The 16,334-nt window shown below is 37.5% G+C and overlaps 1 protein-coding gene across 1 annotated transcript in view; it reads left to right on the top strand.

Annotated features, from left to right (window-relative positions):
* VWDE (von Willebrand factor D and EGF domains) overlaps positions 1 to 16,126 on the top strand; it is a 95,588-nt gene extending 79,462 nt beyond the window's left edge. Inside the window, 1 exon segment of the mRNA XM_069587575.1 lies at positions 15,932 to 16,126. Within this exon segment, the coding sequence (XP_069443676.1) occupies positions 15,932 to 16,126 (195 nt within the window).
* The last annotated feature ends 208 nt before the right edge of the window (positions 16,127 to 16,334 follow it).

The following is a 16,334-nucleotide window of genomic DNA, read 5'->3' as shown; positions in this document are numbered from 1 at the left end:
AAACCTGGGGCCCTCAGAAGTGAAAGAATGGAGTCTTAAGTGGAGTCTTAAGTCTTAAGTGAAAGCATGGATTCACTGAACCACCAGGGAATTCCCAAGATTCAGTATATACTTTAAGCTAAAAGCCACTGTGTGGTGATATTTTCTCAAAAGCTTAATACCTAGGGCTGGGGCCAAGGTATGGGCATAAGAATAGGCTCCCTCATCATCACTGCTACTAACCCACTTGGGGAATGTTTGCTCAACTCTTCCACAACTTTAGCCTCCACTGGATTACAGACACTGGTTTCGGAAGGGGTACGAGATGGAATGCTTCTATCAAGGGACACAGCAAGGATTTGCCACTAAATCTACAGCTTTGGTTGCCACCTAGACATTTTGGATTCTTGGTACCAAAACACAAGCGGGCAAGAGAAAGTCACTATCCTGGGAGGAGTAATGGGACATGGTTATCATAAAGTGATAAGGTTGGTGCTAGTGACAGGCACAGGGAAAAATATGCCTGAAATTTAGATGGTTCTGTTGGGTAACTCTTCCTGCTCCATCATCTCCAGTGGTTAACTGTGAATGTACAATAAACCATGCACAATCAGTTATCACATGGGTAAGGAAAAAACTGAAAAGTGTGATGCTAGATTGATAAAAACAATTTTAAGATACTAAGGAAAAACTATTTCTAAATTAATCAAAATTTATAGAAATTTAATCATTATCCTTATTTTACCTGATTATATGATGATAATCCATTATCATTATGGAATATGATTTTTTAAATTAGAAAATGGGTTATGGATACTGTACAATAAAAATGAGGCAAGTTGTATATACAAATCCACTTTTCTTTAATACCAGAACTTGTTTGAAAAACTACAGTGTAATAAGTCTTTAATTGAAAATTGAGAAATTTATTTGTTAGAGAACACCTATTTTTAATTTCTAAGGTTATTAAAATCAATTCTGTTTCACCATATCCTTTCATTCCACTTCATAGCACTCATATTGAACCCGGCAGGGCTTGGACAATCACAGCGAGTTGGTTATTATGCAGCCACACTTTAAAGTCTGTTGGCTTATTATGTAGCCATTAAGAAGATTGATTTTTTTGTAAAGTAATTTTTGTATTTCTGATTGAATCTGCCCATGAATTTATTTTTCAGTTGTGGGACACATCAGAGTTGTATGGTAAAGTAAATTAAGCCTAATTTGAAACCTCATTTAAACCACTGTTTTATATTTTAATACATTGAACTGATTTTCTCCTGTGTGAGGCAGGAATTTGTTTTAGATATTGAAGTTTTGCTTCCATTGCTATGCTGACTAACTTTTACATCTCTGTAGATACCTTCTCCATCTTTCTCTGTGCCCCAGGGAGCTGAACCTAGTAGGCATCAATTTCCTTGCCCACAGGCTTTGGCCTCAGCCACTGAGACAAAGGCAGGAGATGAGAGAGAGCTGGGGGCAGGGCGGGGATTAGTGTGAAGATATTCATTCTTCCATATTCCCCCATGTTGTTTGTGGTCAGCAGACACATCACCTTCTCTATAAGCCTCCTTCTCCAGAATCTGATCATTGCTACCTCCCCTGTCTCTTTCAATCTATGGCTAGTAAAGGCACTCTGGCTGTTAGTTGCACAGGCATAGCATACCACGCCCTCCTCCGCCCGACCTTGATTTTTCTAAACTATGCTCTCACCATCCTAAAGAGTCATTTTGCTAAACTCTCCTTCACTGTCAAACCTGAATCCACACGTGTGTCTTACCAGGACCCTGACTAATGTAATTACTTTAAATATATTTCTTTTCCCTATTACAAACACCATGTTGTTATTTGGTTGCTAAGTTGGGTCCAACTCTTTGCAACCCCATGGACTGTAGCCTGCCAGGCTCTTCTGTCCATGGGATTTCCCAGACAAGAATACTGGAATGGGCTGCCATTTCCTTCTCCAGAGGATATTCCCGATCCAGGAATCAAACCCACGTCTCCTACTTGGCAGGTGGGTTCTTTACCACTGAGCCAGCAGGGAAGCCCCCAAAGCTAGAAAAGTTATAAAGGCCAATAACTGCTTTGAATTCATAACTTACAATTATTACAGTTAACTTCCTTGGACACACACTCCTTCACTTATAAATCCAGGATGGATGACTAAAGTTTCAAACAAAAGACCCTTTTCCCTACTTCCTCATATCACTTTTATGATCAGTTTACCTTGAACTTCTTTTTTGTATTTCTCTCCCCTCATGCTCTCCGCTTTCTCCAAGTGAACCAAGGATCATACATACTGTATTTTCCCATTACATTAGCCCTCTCTCCAACTAAAGCCTAGAATGACAAAATCTGCTAATTTGGAAAAATTTAAAGTGGTCTTAAAGTTCTACTTTTAAGCATACCTTAATCCTCTGGATCATGGAAAAAGCAACAGAGTTCCAGAAAAACATCTATTTCTGTTTCATTGACTATGCTAAAGCCTTTGACTGTGTGGATCACAATAAACTGTGGAAAATTCTGAAAGAGATGGAAATACCAGACCACCTAACCTGCCTCTTGAGAAATCTGTATGCAGGTCAGGAAGCAACAGTTAGAACTGGACATGGAACAACAGACTGGTTCCAAATAGGAAAAGGAGTACATCAAGGCTGTATACTGTCAACCTGCTTATTTAACTTGTATGCAGAGGATATCATGAGAAACGCTGGACTGGAAGAAGCAGAAGCTGGAATCAAGATTGCTGGGAGAAATATCAATAACCTCAGATATGCAGATGATACCACCCTTATGGCAGAAAGTGAAGAGGAGCTAAAAAGCCTCTTGATGAAAGTGAAAGAGGAGAGCGAAAAAGTTGGTTTAAAGCTCAACATTCAGAAAATGAACATCATGGGATCTGGTCCCATCACTTCATGGGAAATAGATGGGGAAACAGTGGAAACAGTGTCAGACTTTATTTCTGGGGGCTCCAAAATCACTGCAGATGGTGACTGCAGCCATGAAATTAAAAGACGCTTACTCCTTAGAAGAAAAGTTATGACCAACCTAGATAGTATATTCAAAAGCAGAGACATCACTTTGTCGACTAAAGTCTGTCTAGTCAAGGCTATGGTTTTCCCTGTGGTCACGTATGGATGTGAGAGTCGGACTGTGAAGGAGGCCGAGCGCTGAAGAATTGATGCTTTTGAACTGTGGTGTTGGAGAAGACTCTTGAGAGTCCCTTGGACTGCAAGGAGATCCAACCAGTCCATTCTGAAGGAGATCAACTCTGGGATTTCTTTGGGAGGAATGATGCTAAAGCTGAAGCTCCAGTACTTTGGCCACCTCATGCAAAGAGTTGACTCATTGGAAAAGACTCTGATGCTGGGAGGGACTGGGGGCAGGAGAAGGGGACGACAGAGGATGAGATGGCTGGATGGCATCACTGACTCAATGCACATGAGTCTGAGTGAACTCCGGGAGTTGGTGATGGACAGGGAGGCCTGGCGTACTGCGATTCATGGGGTCGCAAAGAGTCGGACACGACTGAGCGACTGAACTGAACTGAACTGAACTAAACGAATATGATCAGTTGTCTACTGGGCATTTTACCAAGTTATCTGAATTAATATGCTCAAATATTGTCTTTATTTTCCTTTCGTCTTGCTACTTTTCTTTAATAACAAATGACAGCATGATCTTTATCAAACTAGAATTCATGTTCATTCCCAACCTCTCCATTTTTCTTTCTCTGACATCTAGTAATAATGGTTATTGTAAGGATAGCACCAAGCATGTATTGATTACTCTAAATCAGTACTCTACTTATTTTATGTAACATTTACAGTAATAGCAAATATTCATCAGGAATTATATTTATCATATACCATACTGAGTTCTCCATACATACACCCACTCCAGTGTTCTTGCCTGGAGAATCCCAGGGATGGGGGAGCCTGGTGGGCTGCCATCTATGGGGTCGCACAGAGTCAGACACGACTGAAGCAACTTAGCAGCAGCAGCAGAACATATTTTGGAGAAGGCAATGGCACCCCACTCCAGTACTCTTGCCTGGAAAATCCCATGGATGGAGGAGCCTAGTGGGCTGCAGTCTGTGGGGTCGCGAAGAGTCGGACACGACTGAGCGACTTCCCTTTATACTGAGTTTAATTTGTATTTGTTCAGTCTTCATAACATCACTTTGATGTTAAACGCTTTTTCCACTTTTCCAGGTGATACTGAAGTACAGTAAGTTATTAATTTCCCAAAGTTAACACAGATCATAGCTGGCATAAGTTTGAGTTCAAAAATGATGCTATTAACTACCACATTACTTTCTTTTTCTAATGCCATATGGGAGAAATATCCAATTTCACAGATGAGAGAACTGATTTCCAAAGATATTTAATTAATTGCCCAAGATCACACAGCTAGTCAGAGGTGAACATAGGTGTTACACACACTTTTTCTTCCAAAATTCCCGGAAGCATAGTTTTCATTAAAATTTGCTCATAGGTCCTTCAGAATTTTTTCCTTCTAAAATGTCCCACAAACTTCACTATTTGAGCAAATTTGAACAATAAAGTAATACTTATGAGCCATTTTTAAGATAAAAATTGTGAGTACAACTTATGTTCTCCAAACACCATAAGCACCATGATCATTCAGCTAGGAAACAGAATAGCAAAGATTACAACTTAGACTGTCTCACAACAAAGCCAGCTTTTTAATCTATTTCATGTTATTATCAAACCCTATAGAAAAATAACTCTTTAAATTTCCCCTGTTTCCTCTCCATTTTTATCACTATTGCCTCATCACTTCTCTCTTCTCCAGTAAGGTCGTAATTGTTTTTCCTTCTTCCTCTCTCATCGCTCCCAACCCATCACCCACGCTAACTTTTTAACAGTTTTTCTATCATTAAAATCAAATTACAGGTAGAGAATATTTGTATTGAACATCTCTGGTAAGGGACTAGTATCCAAAATACATTTTAAAAATACCTTGCAACTCAACAATTGAAAGGTAAATGACCCAATTAAAATGTAGACACAAGATCAAGAGAGATATCTTTCCAAAGATGATATATAAACATCCGAGAAGCACATGAAATGATAATCAATATCACTAGTTATTAGGGAAATGCAAAGTCAAAACCACAAGGAAATACCGCTTTACACTTAACCACAATGTCTGTACTCAAAAGGGTGAACAGTAACAAGTGTCAGTGATGATGTGGAAATACAGGCATCTTCATAAATAGCTGTTGGGGATGTAAAATGGTGCAGATGCTTTGGAAATGGATTCATTGTTATTTTTTAAAAAAGTAAACTTAGAGTTATATTACCCAGCTATTCCAATTTTCAGCATAGACTCAAAAGAACTGAAAATATATGTTCATATAAAAAGCTATACTCAAATATTCACGGCAGCATTATTAACTTGAAAATACAATAGAAACAATCCAAATGTGCATAAATAAATGAATAAACAAAATGTAATATATGCATAAACTGGAATATTATTCAGCTCTGAGAGGAATGAAGTACATGAATGAACCTTGAAAAACTATTCTCAGTAAAATAAGTCATTCACAGACACATACTGAATAATTCTGTTTACATGAAATGTCCAGAATAGAAAAAATCTATATTACCAGAAAGTAGATTAGTGGTTGCCAAGGGTCTAGGGGAGTAAAGAGTAGGGGTGAATGCTAATGGGTATGAGGTTTCTCTTGGGCCAAGTCTTTTGTAATATCGTAGATTATATTACATTTACTATATAAGTCAAAATAGACTTAGCAATGCTGTCGGAATAAACCATGGTAAAATCTAAGTAGTCTAACACAAAAAGTTAATTTCTCATGAATGCTGTAAGAAATATCTCATATTTAATATCATTTACTAGAAAGAGTATAATTCATCAAACCACTGATGAAATGTTAGCTGTATCAAACAGCGAATGAAAGAAAAGACAGGTATGTTTTAACCGTCCTTCCACTGACAGCATCCTCAGTAAAATATATATTTATAGGATAGGTTACATTTGGCCATTTGGTTTTTTTCTTTTTAAAAAAATCCTTTAACTAATAGATAAATTAGTATAAAGCCCTGAAAATTCATTGCTGTTTAATGACCTATAAAGGCTTTGTCTTCTTAATTTAAATGTATTTTGATGCCTAATTAAAGATAAAATAAGGCACTCTCATGCATTTAATTTTCATATCATTTTATGACTACAGGAAATAAAATTCAATTTTGTAGTCAGCCTGCTAATTTTTGTGGTTTAGTAATAAAAGCTTAGATGTAATGGAAATATGTAGTGATTTACCTTGCAAATGATCAAAATAATCTATAAAGTCATTATTTTTAACATAAATTGTTAAAATTCATATTTTGTTACTCTGATAAACAGTCAGTTAAGACATTAGTTATTAAACTTTAAGGGGTATTAAAAAGTCCCTAGCAATAGCTCAAATTTCAAACTTGTTATATTTTAAAAATATTTTTAATTGTATAGTGAGACAGAATTTGAAGATAAAGAATATATTCTTAACAGCAGGATCAATCCCTTGGATAGAAAAGATATAGCTTGGTCTATATGATATAGTTTAAGGGTGTTTCTCCAAGTACATTCCTACTTGCTACTCTCTCTTAAATTCCAATTAATGATTCAGTCACCGAAATATGTGTTGGTTGTTCAAAGACCTGTGAATTCAACAGTGAACAAGAACAAAGACTCTGTCCATTTCCCTGAAATCTTAGTCATTCATTATCACCTTAATAAGGTTTGCCATATATATTCATGCTGTCTATACTATTATTAACTTAATAATCTTCTTTAAAGTGACTTATTTTACTTAAATCTATACAAGAAAGAAATCAGTTCAAAGCATATTAAACAGGTGGCATTTGCTCTTAATAGACTGCAATTGTAAAGAAATTAATATGAGAAAACAAAATAACTGTATTAATTAATAGATTCCATTTGATAATGGCTATAGCCCTGATGATTCTGAACTTGAACAGAATACTCTCTCCTTATTTAAAGGAGGAGATCAAAAACTGTTTGAGAAGTATTAAAGACTACAAAAAAAAAAACAACAAAAAACCTGGAACTTTCCATATAATCAAAAGAACCACAGAGTGATTTGTTTTTTAACATGATGTCTCAACACAAATTATGATCACTTTGGAGAACAATTTAAACTCCACTAAAATGGATTCCCTGGCTATAAGGATTTGTCCTCCTGTGAAATCTTTTTCTTAGGTACAAAATATTCTATACAGATTACTTGTATTGTGAAAGTAACTGTGTATTTTAAGTGACCTCATAGGATAGGAAGTCTTTTCCTGAGGTATTAAGACTCTGAGTAGATTATAATGGAAGAGACCCACTGGGCTCAGGCCTCAAATCTCTGATATTTTAATAAAAGGGAAAAGAAGAGAGAGGTCAAAAGTAAAATGAAAGAATATTTAACTATTTTCACAACTTCAAATCACCTAGGAAGTTTAAATAGGATAAACAGCAGTTCTCATTTTCAGTTTATAAAATGGTTTAGTTAAGTGGGCAATTAATACATTTTAAATAATTAGCTACTATATTCCCAAATTAAACTTCATTTTAATTACTTAACTGAGGTGTAACAAATATTACACAGGCGTGTTGTATATTTATTATCTCATTTGAAAAGAAAAATAAATCCAAGCTGGAATTATTGTTAAGGGGGAAAACACTGTCATTGCTGTGTTGGACAGTCTTTGTTTGCTCAACTAGAGATACTCCTTACTTATCTCCACCCTACTCCACATTCTGAAATACTGAACTTGTGTGGATTACATCAACAAGCTCCCTTGTCCTCTGACATTCTATTCAATTGGGTAAGCCCAGCAGAAGTTTAGGGGAAGGGAGGAAAATGAGATCTGAATGTACTTTTTCTTCCTGGCTTCCTTCTTGTGGAGTGAAATGTGTTGGCAAGCCCCTTGACTAAAGACCTCAGCTCCTATTGAGAAATTTCTCTCGAAACAGCCCTTTTTGTCTTTTTGTTCCTTCTGTCCTAAGGGTGGTATTAGTGCCATGATTCACTAGTCTCAGGTGCAGTACAACTTGTGGTTTCCCTATGCTTTATCCACATGCTTTTCAAAAACAGTCATTTTTTAAAACACTCTGCAAATTACCCAGCTTGGATGTATTACTTTATTATTTTCCTCCTAGGCCGCTGACTAGCTCAAACCGCCATTTATCTTCCGAAGAACTTCAGTGGTTTGGGGTCAAGTATTCAGCCCATAAAATTAATCTTTCATAAGAAGACCTAGTTTTAAAATGACATTTTCTTATAATTGTTTTATATTTCAAAGGAAACAAACACTCTGCATTATTATTGAAGATTTGTGTTCCTGTTCTCTATTTCATCTTACAGTTTTTTAGGAGGAAAAAGGTCATTGACTAAACCACAAAAGATTCAAAAACACCTAAAATACATTATCTGATTGAAAATACATATTAAAATAAATTTTCTCTTGCAGGAGATTCATTTTCAAATTTTAATGACTAGTTCTGGCTACTATGGAGTAACCAGGAACAAATTTAAACTCCTATCATGAATACAATAAAACTGGAAAATTTTATATGTATATAAAAAATTTTGTAAGCATTGAAAAGCTACCACCCAGGGCTATTTTGGTCCTTGAGAGAAGAGAGGATGAGGTGAGCTCTACACTCATTGGCTTTTTAAATGAGGCATTTTCCAAACTGTTAGCCAGGAAAATAGAACACAATCAGAGAGTGCTGTCTCACTGGGTGGAGAAAACAAAAACCAGAGTTCTGTGTTACATAACCAGTTGGGATTAGAGGATCAGAGTACTAAAGAGAAGAAGACCAACACAAGGAGGCCAAAAATATAGCATTAAAATTTCCCTCTGGGAAGGGAACCCTCCTACACTGTTGGTGGGAATGTAAATTGGTATAGCCACTATGGAGAACAGTATAGAGGTTCCTTAAAAAACTAAAAATAGAGCTACCATATGACCCTGCAATCCCAGGGTATATATCTGGAGAAAAACATGATCCAAAAAGATACATGCACCCCAATGTTCATTGCAGTGCTGTCTACAATAGCTAAGACATGGAAGCAATCTAAATATCCACTGAAAGAGGAATGGATAAAGAAAATGTGGTGCACATATACAACGGAATTTTACTCAGCCATTGAAAAGAATGAAATAACGCTATTGCAACAACATGGATGGACCTAGAGAGTGTCCTATTGAGTGAAGTAAGTCAGACAGAGAAGGAGAAATATCATATGACATCCCTCATATGCGGAATCTAAAAAGAAATGATGCAAATGAAGTTACAAAACAAAAACAGACTCACAAACATCAAGAATGAGCCTATTGTTGCTAGGGGGAAGCATAGGGAGAAGGGATAGTTAGGGAGTTTGAAATGGGCATGTACACACTGTTATATTCAAAATGGATAACAACAAGGACTACAATATAGCACTTGGAATTCTGCTCAGTGTTGTGTGGCAGCCTGGATGGCTGGGGGTTTGGAGGAGAATGGATACATATATATGTATGGCCAAGTACCTTCGCTGTTCATCTGAAATTATTACAACATTGTTCATTGATCATCTATACCCCAATACAAAATAAAAAGTTTAAAAAATCATAGCCCTCTGGTCTTTGGCCAGCTCATAAAGTTTGCATGTTTATTACGAAATACTGGGAGATCTAGCAAAGAACAGCGGTTGGGATACTAAAAGTTTTGAGTAGAGATTTTAGAAGCTTCACAGACTGGATTTTGGGCCCATTAGAACAGAAATTTTTTCCAAACAGGGTTTTTCATCTAGAAAGGTCAGCCTTGCAATTGAGGACAAAAAGCTAGGAGTAAAAGGATAACTAGCATCGACCAGGACTATAAGCTCTTAAATTAAGCCATTCAAAGTAGAGGCTGGTAATTTACTCCTTGCCAGAGGAAAATATGACAAAATATAGAGGAATATATATAATCATAAACTCCCACATAATTCAAATGTTTATTACACAATTATAAATTACTAAACAAGCAAACAACAGGGTGTTGCTCATATTCAAGATGTAGGTTCAAACCCAGTAATGATAAAGGAAATGGAGCTGCAGAAAAGGACTTCAAAGTTACTGTGATTAATATATTAAAGATAATAGAAAATAATGAGGAAATGAATGAAAAATGATCTTTTTTAGAACTTCAGTCTATAAAATTATCTTAATGGACATTTTAGAACAACAGAACAGCAAAATATAGTATCCGAGATTAATAACTTATTGAATAATTTTAACAGCACACTGAACAGAGAAGACAAGATCAGTGAGTATAGATAGAGACTGTTGTCATGCTAAGTCATGTCCAACTCTTTGCGACCCCATGGACTGAAGCATGACAGGCTCCCCTGTCCTTCACTATCTCCCAGAGTTTGCTCAGATTCATGTACATGGATTCAGCGATGTTATCTAGCCATCTCATCTTCTGCCACCCACTTCTCTTTTTGCCTTTAATCTTTCCCAGCATCTAGGTCTTTTCCAATGAGTTGGCTCTTTGCACCAAGAAGCCAAAGTACTGCAACTTCAGCATCAGTCCTTCCAATGAGTATTCAGGGTTGATTTCCTTTAGGGTGGATTGGTTTGATCTCCTTGCAGTCCAAGGGACTCTTGAGAGTCTTCTCCAGCACTATAATTTAAAAGCATCAATTTTTCAGTGCTCAGCCTTTCTTATGGTCCAACTCTCACATCTGTGCATGACTACTGGTAGCTTTCACTGTCCAGCCTTCCCTGGTGGCTCAGATGGTAAAGAATCCACCTACAACGCAGGAGACCTGGATTCGATCCCTGGGTTAGAAAGATTCCCTGGAGAAGGGAACGGCTACCCACTCCAAATTCTGGTCTGGAGAATTCCATGACCTGTTTTTTCCATGGGGCAGCAAAGAGTCAGACACAACTGAGTGACTTTCCTCTTGACTATCTGGACATTTGTTGGCAAAGTGATGTCTCTGTTTCTTGATACGCTGTCTAGGTTTGTCGTAGCTTTCCTTCCAAGGAGCTGGCGTCTTTAATTTCAGGGCTGCAGTCACCTTCTGCAGTGATTTTGGAGCCCCGGAAAATAAAATCTGTTACTGCTTCCACTTATGGTCCTTTTATTTGCTATGAAGTGACGGGACTGGATGCCATGATCTTAGTTTTTTAAACATCAAGTTTTAACCCAGTTTTTTCATTCTCATCTTTCACCCTCATCAAGAAGCTCTTTTAACCCCTCCAAAAATGTGTGGGGATCTTCTCTAAGGCTGTTGCCTTCAGAAGTTTCTCCTTTTCATACTAGGTCTGCCTCCCACAATTCATCAAAAGTGACATTTAAGTGTTTGTACCAGCTTGTAGCTACAGCAGCTTCTGTCCCAGGAAACTTTATCTTATCTATGATTTTTTATGTTTGCCTGTCTCTCCAAGTTTTGGTCAGTGGTTTGCCAGTTTCCCTCCCTGTGTTGGAAAGATCCCCTGAAGAAGGAAATGGCAACCCACTCTAGTATCCTTGCCTGGGAAATCCCATGGACAGAGGAGCCTGGCAGGCTACAGTCCATGGGGTCTCAGATTCGCACATGACTGAGCAACTTACACTTTCAATTTTCACTTTGCCTTGTAACCTCAATTCTTTGATAAGCCTAAGATAAGTCATTGATTTTCAGATTTTTTCCCCATCATTTTTCTTATAAGGGTAAGAATGATGACTTCTAATCTTACATGTCAGAGTTGAAACTGGAAATCTGCATACATCTTTAAATAAATATTTTTATTTTATAACATTAATATCTTTTTCAGAATTTATCTCTTAATCCAAAACTAAAATGTCCATAATATCAAATAAAGAGACATTTCTCAGAACGTCCCTTTTACCTTTTTCTTTTTTTTGTCGTTTTTTGAGATTCAATCTCATCCAAAGGAGATACTATGTCTATACTCGATTCTTTCATGTGTCTCTACTACAATTTCGTATGACAATCTTCTCAATAATGCATATTTAAATTTAAAAGAACCCAGAGCTATATTTTAAATCACAGACAAAATTACTCCAATATTGGTCACAGACTTAAATGTGAAAGCTAAAACAAACAAGCCTCTACATGAATACAAAGTAAAATATATCCACGTTAGCTATAAAAATAACGAGATTTGTTAAAATTAAGAACTTCAGTTCACTAAAATAAATTATTAAGAGAATGAAAGATAAGACAAAACAGAAAATAACCTCAACATATAGGTATCAACAAGCTCATATCCAGAACATATGAAAAATTCCTATTAAATGAGAAAGAGGTCATTCAACTGTTAATGGGACATTAACAATACTTCCTAAGAGAGAGAATATCAAAGTGGCCAATAAATGTATATAAAAAGATCCACAAAAAATTAGTTTTCAGAGGACTACAAGTTAAAACCACTCCATGTCCACCAAAATAGGTAAATTAAAAAATATCAAGACAATAGGTGAAGGTGTGGAGCAAATAGAACTTTTCCTGGTATTAGCAATCTGGGAAAATATCTACCTTTTCCAACAAATGCCTAACATAATCTTCGACCTACCGATTTCAATGAAAATCAGGTTATTACTGATACACCCAACAACCTATATGAATCTTACAAACTTAATGTCGAGCCAGACACAGGAGTATGTGATATATGAGCCTATTTACAGGAAGTTAAAAAAGAAACTAAAATGGTGATAAAATCAGGATGGTGGTGTATGTGTCCTGGGGAGTACTGTCTGGTTAGCAACATGAGGGAATCTTTAAGGAAGTCTACACTGTTTTGTATCTTGATTAGGGTAGTGGTTATATGAGTGAATCAATGTATAAAACTATATCAACTGTATCTTTACAATTTGAGCACTTTATTTTGGGTAAGTTACATCCCAATTTTTTAAAAAAGACACACTGTCACTTCCAATCAACTGAAATCAATATAAGGTTGAAATGTTTGCTTCTTGAACAATCAATTTTTTTTGTCTTGCTGCACAGGCCAAATAGAAATATTATCTTCAAAATATAAAGCACATTTTTCTTTAAAGTTTAAATGTTAATATAAGTTAAAATGCTAATATTATTTTTCATAATAATAATATTAAGCTTCCTTTTGATTGTTCATGTTGTAAAAAACTGAATCTACCTCCTGCCAAGCTATACAGAACCATCTACTCCATTTATTTACTTTTTTTTTGTCAAATATTGAGAAGTGGCAGTGTGGCACTAGCCAAAGATTTAAAGCAAACACATTTCTAGTTTGAATGGAAGTTTCCATTGCAATATTGTTCTCCAACTAAAATGTCTAATTTGGTGGTCCCTTCATTGACTAGTGACAAGTCCTTTAATTAAGAACAAAAGATCATAACTACCAGTTAACGCTTTGTATATAGTTTTCCTTAAGTTTGCAGAATATTTGCTTAGTACTAGTCAGTCAAATCCAGCTAAACAATTTAGCAATAGTGTAGCAAACCAGAAATCTAAAGATATGGAACAAGGGGAAGTTTACATTAGTTTAACAGAAATACAATCTGTACACAATATCAATTTTCATCTTGGGGATTTTTATTAATAATGATGGATCAGCCATTTGGGAGTGATTATAGCAGAAAGCTCCTTATATTAGGAATCTGGCATTAACACTATTTAATTACAGAGCACTGGCTGAAGCTTTTAACTTCCTTCTACATACAAAGTAAAGTGTTATTTCTAAAGTTATTCCATCCTATTGTTTACAGAAAGTTCCACAATACCTTCTTAATGAACCATATTATGATTTCTCCATAGTAATCACTTACATAGGTGCACTTATTAGAAATTTAATTAGATTTTCATTTTATGCATAGATGAGTTCTTTGCTAACTATGAGGAAAAGAGAGCCATTTTGCTATATGTGGCAGTGGCTCAGTGGTAAAGAATTCGTCTACCAAGGAGATGCAAGAGGTGCAGGTTTGATCCTTGGTTTGGGAAGATACCCTGAAGTAGAAAATGGCAACCCACTTCAGTATTCTTGCATGGAAAATTCCATAGACAGAAGAGCCTTGTGGGCTACAGTCCATGGGGTCACAAAGAGCTGGACATGACTGAGCATGCACGCACCCCCTACTTTAAGAAAACATCATAGCTTCTGGGGCTTCTCTTTAAACTACTAGTGCAGCTCTGGAATCCTCATTACTTCTCTTTCATGTCCCTAGGTCTAGACTTGTATTAAGCCACCAAATATTAGGGAGCATGCTATCCAGCCGTATAGTGGTCACAGATCACTGTTACAAGTTACATAACAAATTTAAACCTCTTTAATAAAATGTGGTTTTCTGTTCCCCCATTCCCAATAAAAGAAAGAAAAAGAACACATCATAGTATGCATTAGATTTCACCATTCTCTCTCCCTTTTTCATATGTAGCATGAAAACATTCTATATTTTGATTAGCATAGAGACTGACTACATTATGCTCATTGCTGCACACTGTGTCTGGTTATAAAACTACTCATCTAAACCAGTAATTTATTCTCTGCTGCTGCTGCCCCTAAGTCGCTTCAGTTGTGTCCGACTCTCGACCTCATGGACTGTAGCCTGGCAGGTTCCCCTGTCCATGGGATTCTCCAGACAAGAATACTGGAGTGGGTTGCTATGCTCATCTCCAGGGGATCTTCCCGACCTAGGGATCGAACCTGCCTCTCTTATGTCTCCCGCACTGACAGGTTGGTTGTTTACCATTACTGCCACCTGGGAAGCCCCCTGATTTCCTCTCAGTCCTATACGAAAAACTGTATGCTGAAAAATGGTGAGGGCTCTGTTACATAATTAGATCCAGCTTGTCCAAATATAAAAGATACAAAAAACAAAACTACAAACTGTTAAATAAAATATTTTCTACTTTTGTTAAAAAACAGCTATAGCTTTATAACAACATTTTTTCATGGGATAAAGGAACAGGAAAATTAATAGCACAATTTCAAAATTAGTTTTATTTCTTGACAAACAGCATGATGAAGACAGGCAGCCTGGAACTGAGCAGCACAACTCCACACCACTCCCAGAACTCCAGCCCTGTCCCCGCTGAAGGGAACAATATGAAGCAGCTGGACTGCACGCCTCTCAGGAGAGCTTGTCCTCCAGAACTCAAGCTTGTACTTCTCCATTTTCTAATCAAAGCATAGAGCTTTTGTTTGCTTTTGAACCACTCAGTCTTATTCTATTGGCACAAGTGATACCAGGCAGGAGGCCCCCACCGGTGATCCTAACCACCCATTCTGTCCTAAAGTTACAGGAGATCACTCTGAGGGGTCATCAAACTCAAGGGAAGAGGCTCCTGAGCCCCAAACCCCAGCGAAACAATCTGGGGAAACAGGCTCCCCTTGAGTATGCATGTGAACCTCTTTCCGACCAGAAGCTTCTCTTCCAGAACAAAACCCAAGTGTGACCAGAGATACTTGGGCCACAGCAGTGAGTCTCAGTGTCAGGGGACACTTGCCTACAGGTAAAAGACCTAGATACCTTCACTTTAAGGAAAATATGCCATATGACCATTATTCTCTTATTATTTGGGCCATGTATCTTAAATTGTCTGATGCCCTTTGTTTCCAAAAGGTAAGACAAAAGTTGGTCTCTCAGGGATACAGAGAGTTCTGGCTGAGGCCTTGGGACTACCACACATATCTAAAGGCAGCTGGGGAAAGTCCCGCTGCTCCACTGGGGTGATAACAACGTCTACACTCAACAGGAAGCATTTACAGAAAACAACCTGTGTCCCTCAGTGCCCCTCAAGAATGAGGAGCAGGGCAAATGGCAGAAGGGGGTTTTTGTCACTAGCAAAGCCCATCAGTAATACCCAGAAAATAAAAATAGAACGTGGGTGAGAAAATAAAGTCTAACCTTTTTCTCGTTTCTGTTGGCTTAGTCTGGTTTGATTTGTTCACAGGAAGCCGTGTGCAGAGGCCTCCTGCTCAGCAACTCGGTCCAGAGTTCTCAGAGTGCAATGGCGACCCCTGACACCTCAGTTCAAGATGGCGGCGATGGGCTGTGCGCAGAGGTGCTGCGCCTGCGCTGCCGGGAGCCGCCAGCAGCCAACAGCATGCCCGGGCCAATCTGCGAGAACTCCGCCCCTCCCTGCTAACAAGGAGATCACACCAGTCAATCCTCTAGGAAATCAACCCTGAATATTCACTGGAAGCACTGAAGCTGAAGCTCCAATACTTTGGCCACCTGATGTGAAGTGTCGACTCATTAGAAAAGACCCTAATGCTGGGAAAGATTGAGCGCAGGAGAAGGGCACGACAGAGAATGAGATGGTTGGATGGCATCACCCTGCTGACAAGACCCCT

The sequence above is a fragment of the Ovis canadensis genome, chromosome 4 (assembly GCF_042477335.2).
Source record: "Ovis canadensis isolate MfBH-ARS-UI-01 breed Bighorn chromosome 4, ARS-UI_OviCan_v2, whole genome shotgun sequence".
NCBI classification, from domain to species: Eukaryota; Metazoa; Chordata; class Mammalia; order Artiodactyla; family Bovidae; genus Ovis; species Ovis canadensis.
Note: the sequence above shows the minus strand (reverse complement) of the source record. Positions and strands in the feature narration are given on the sequence as shown.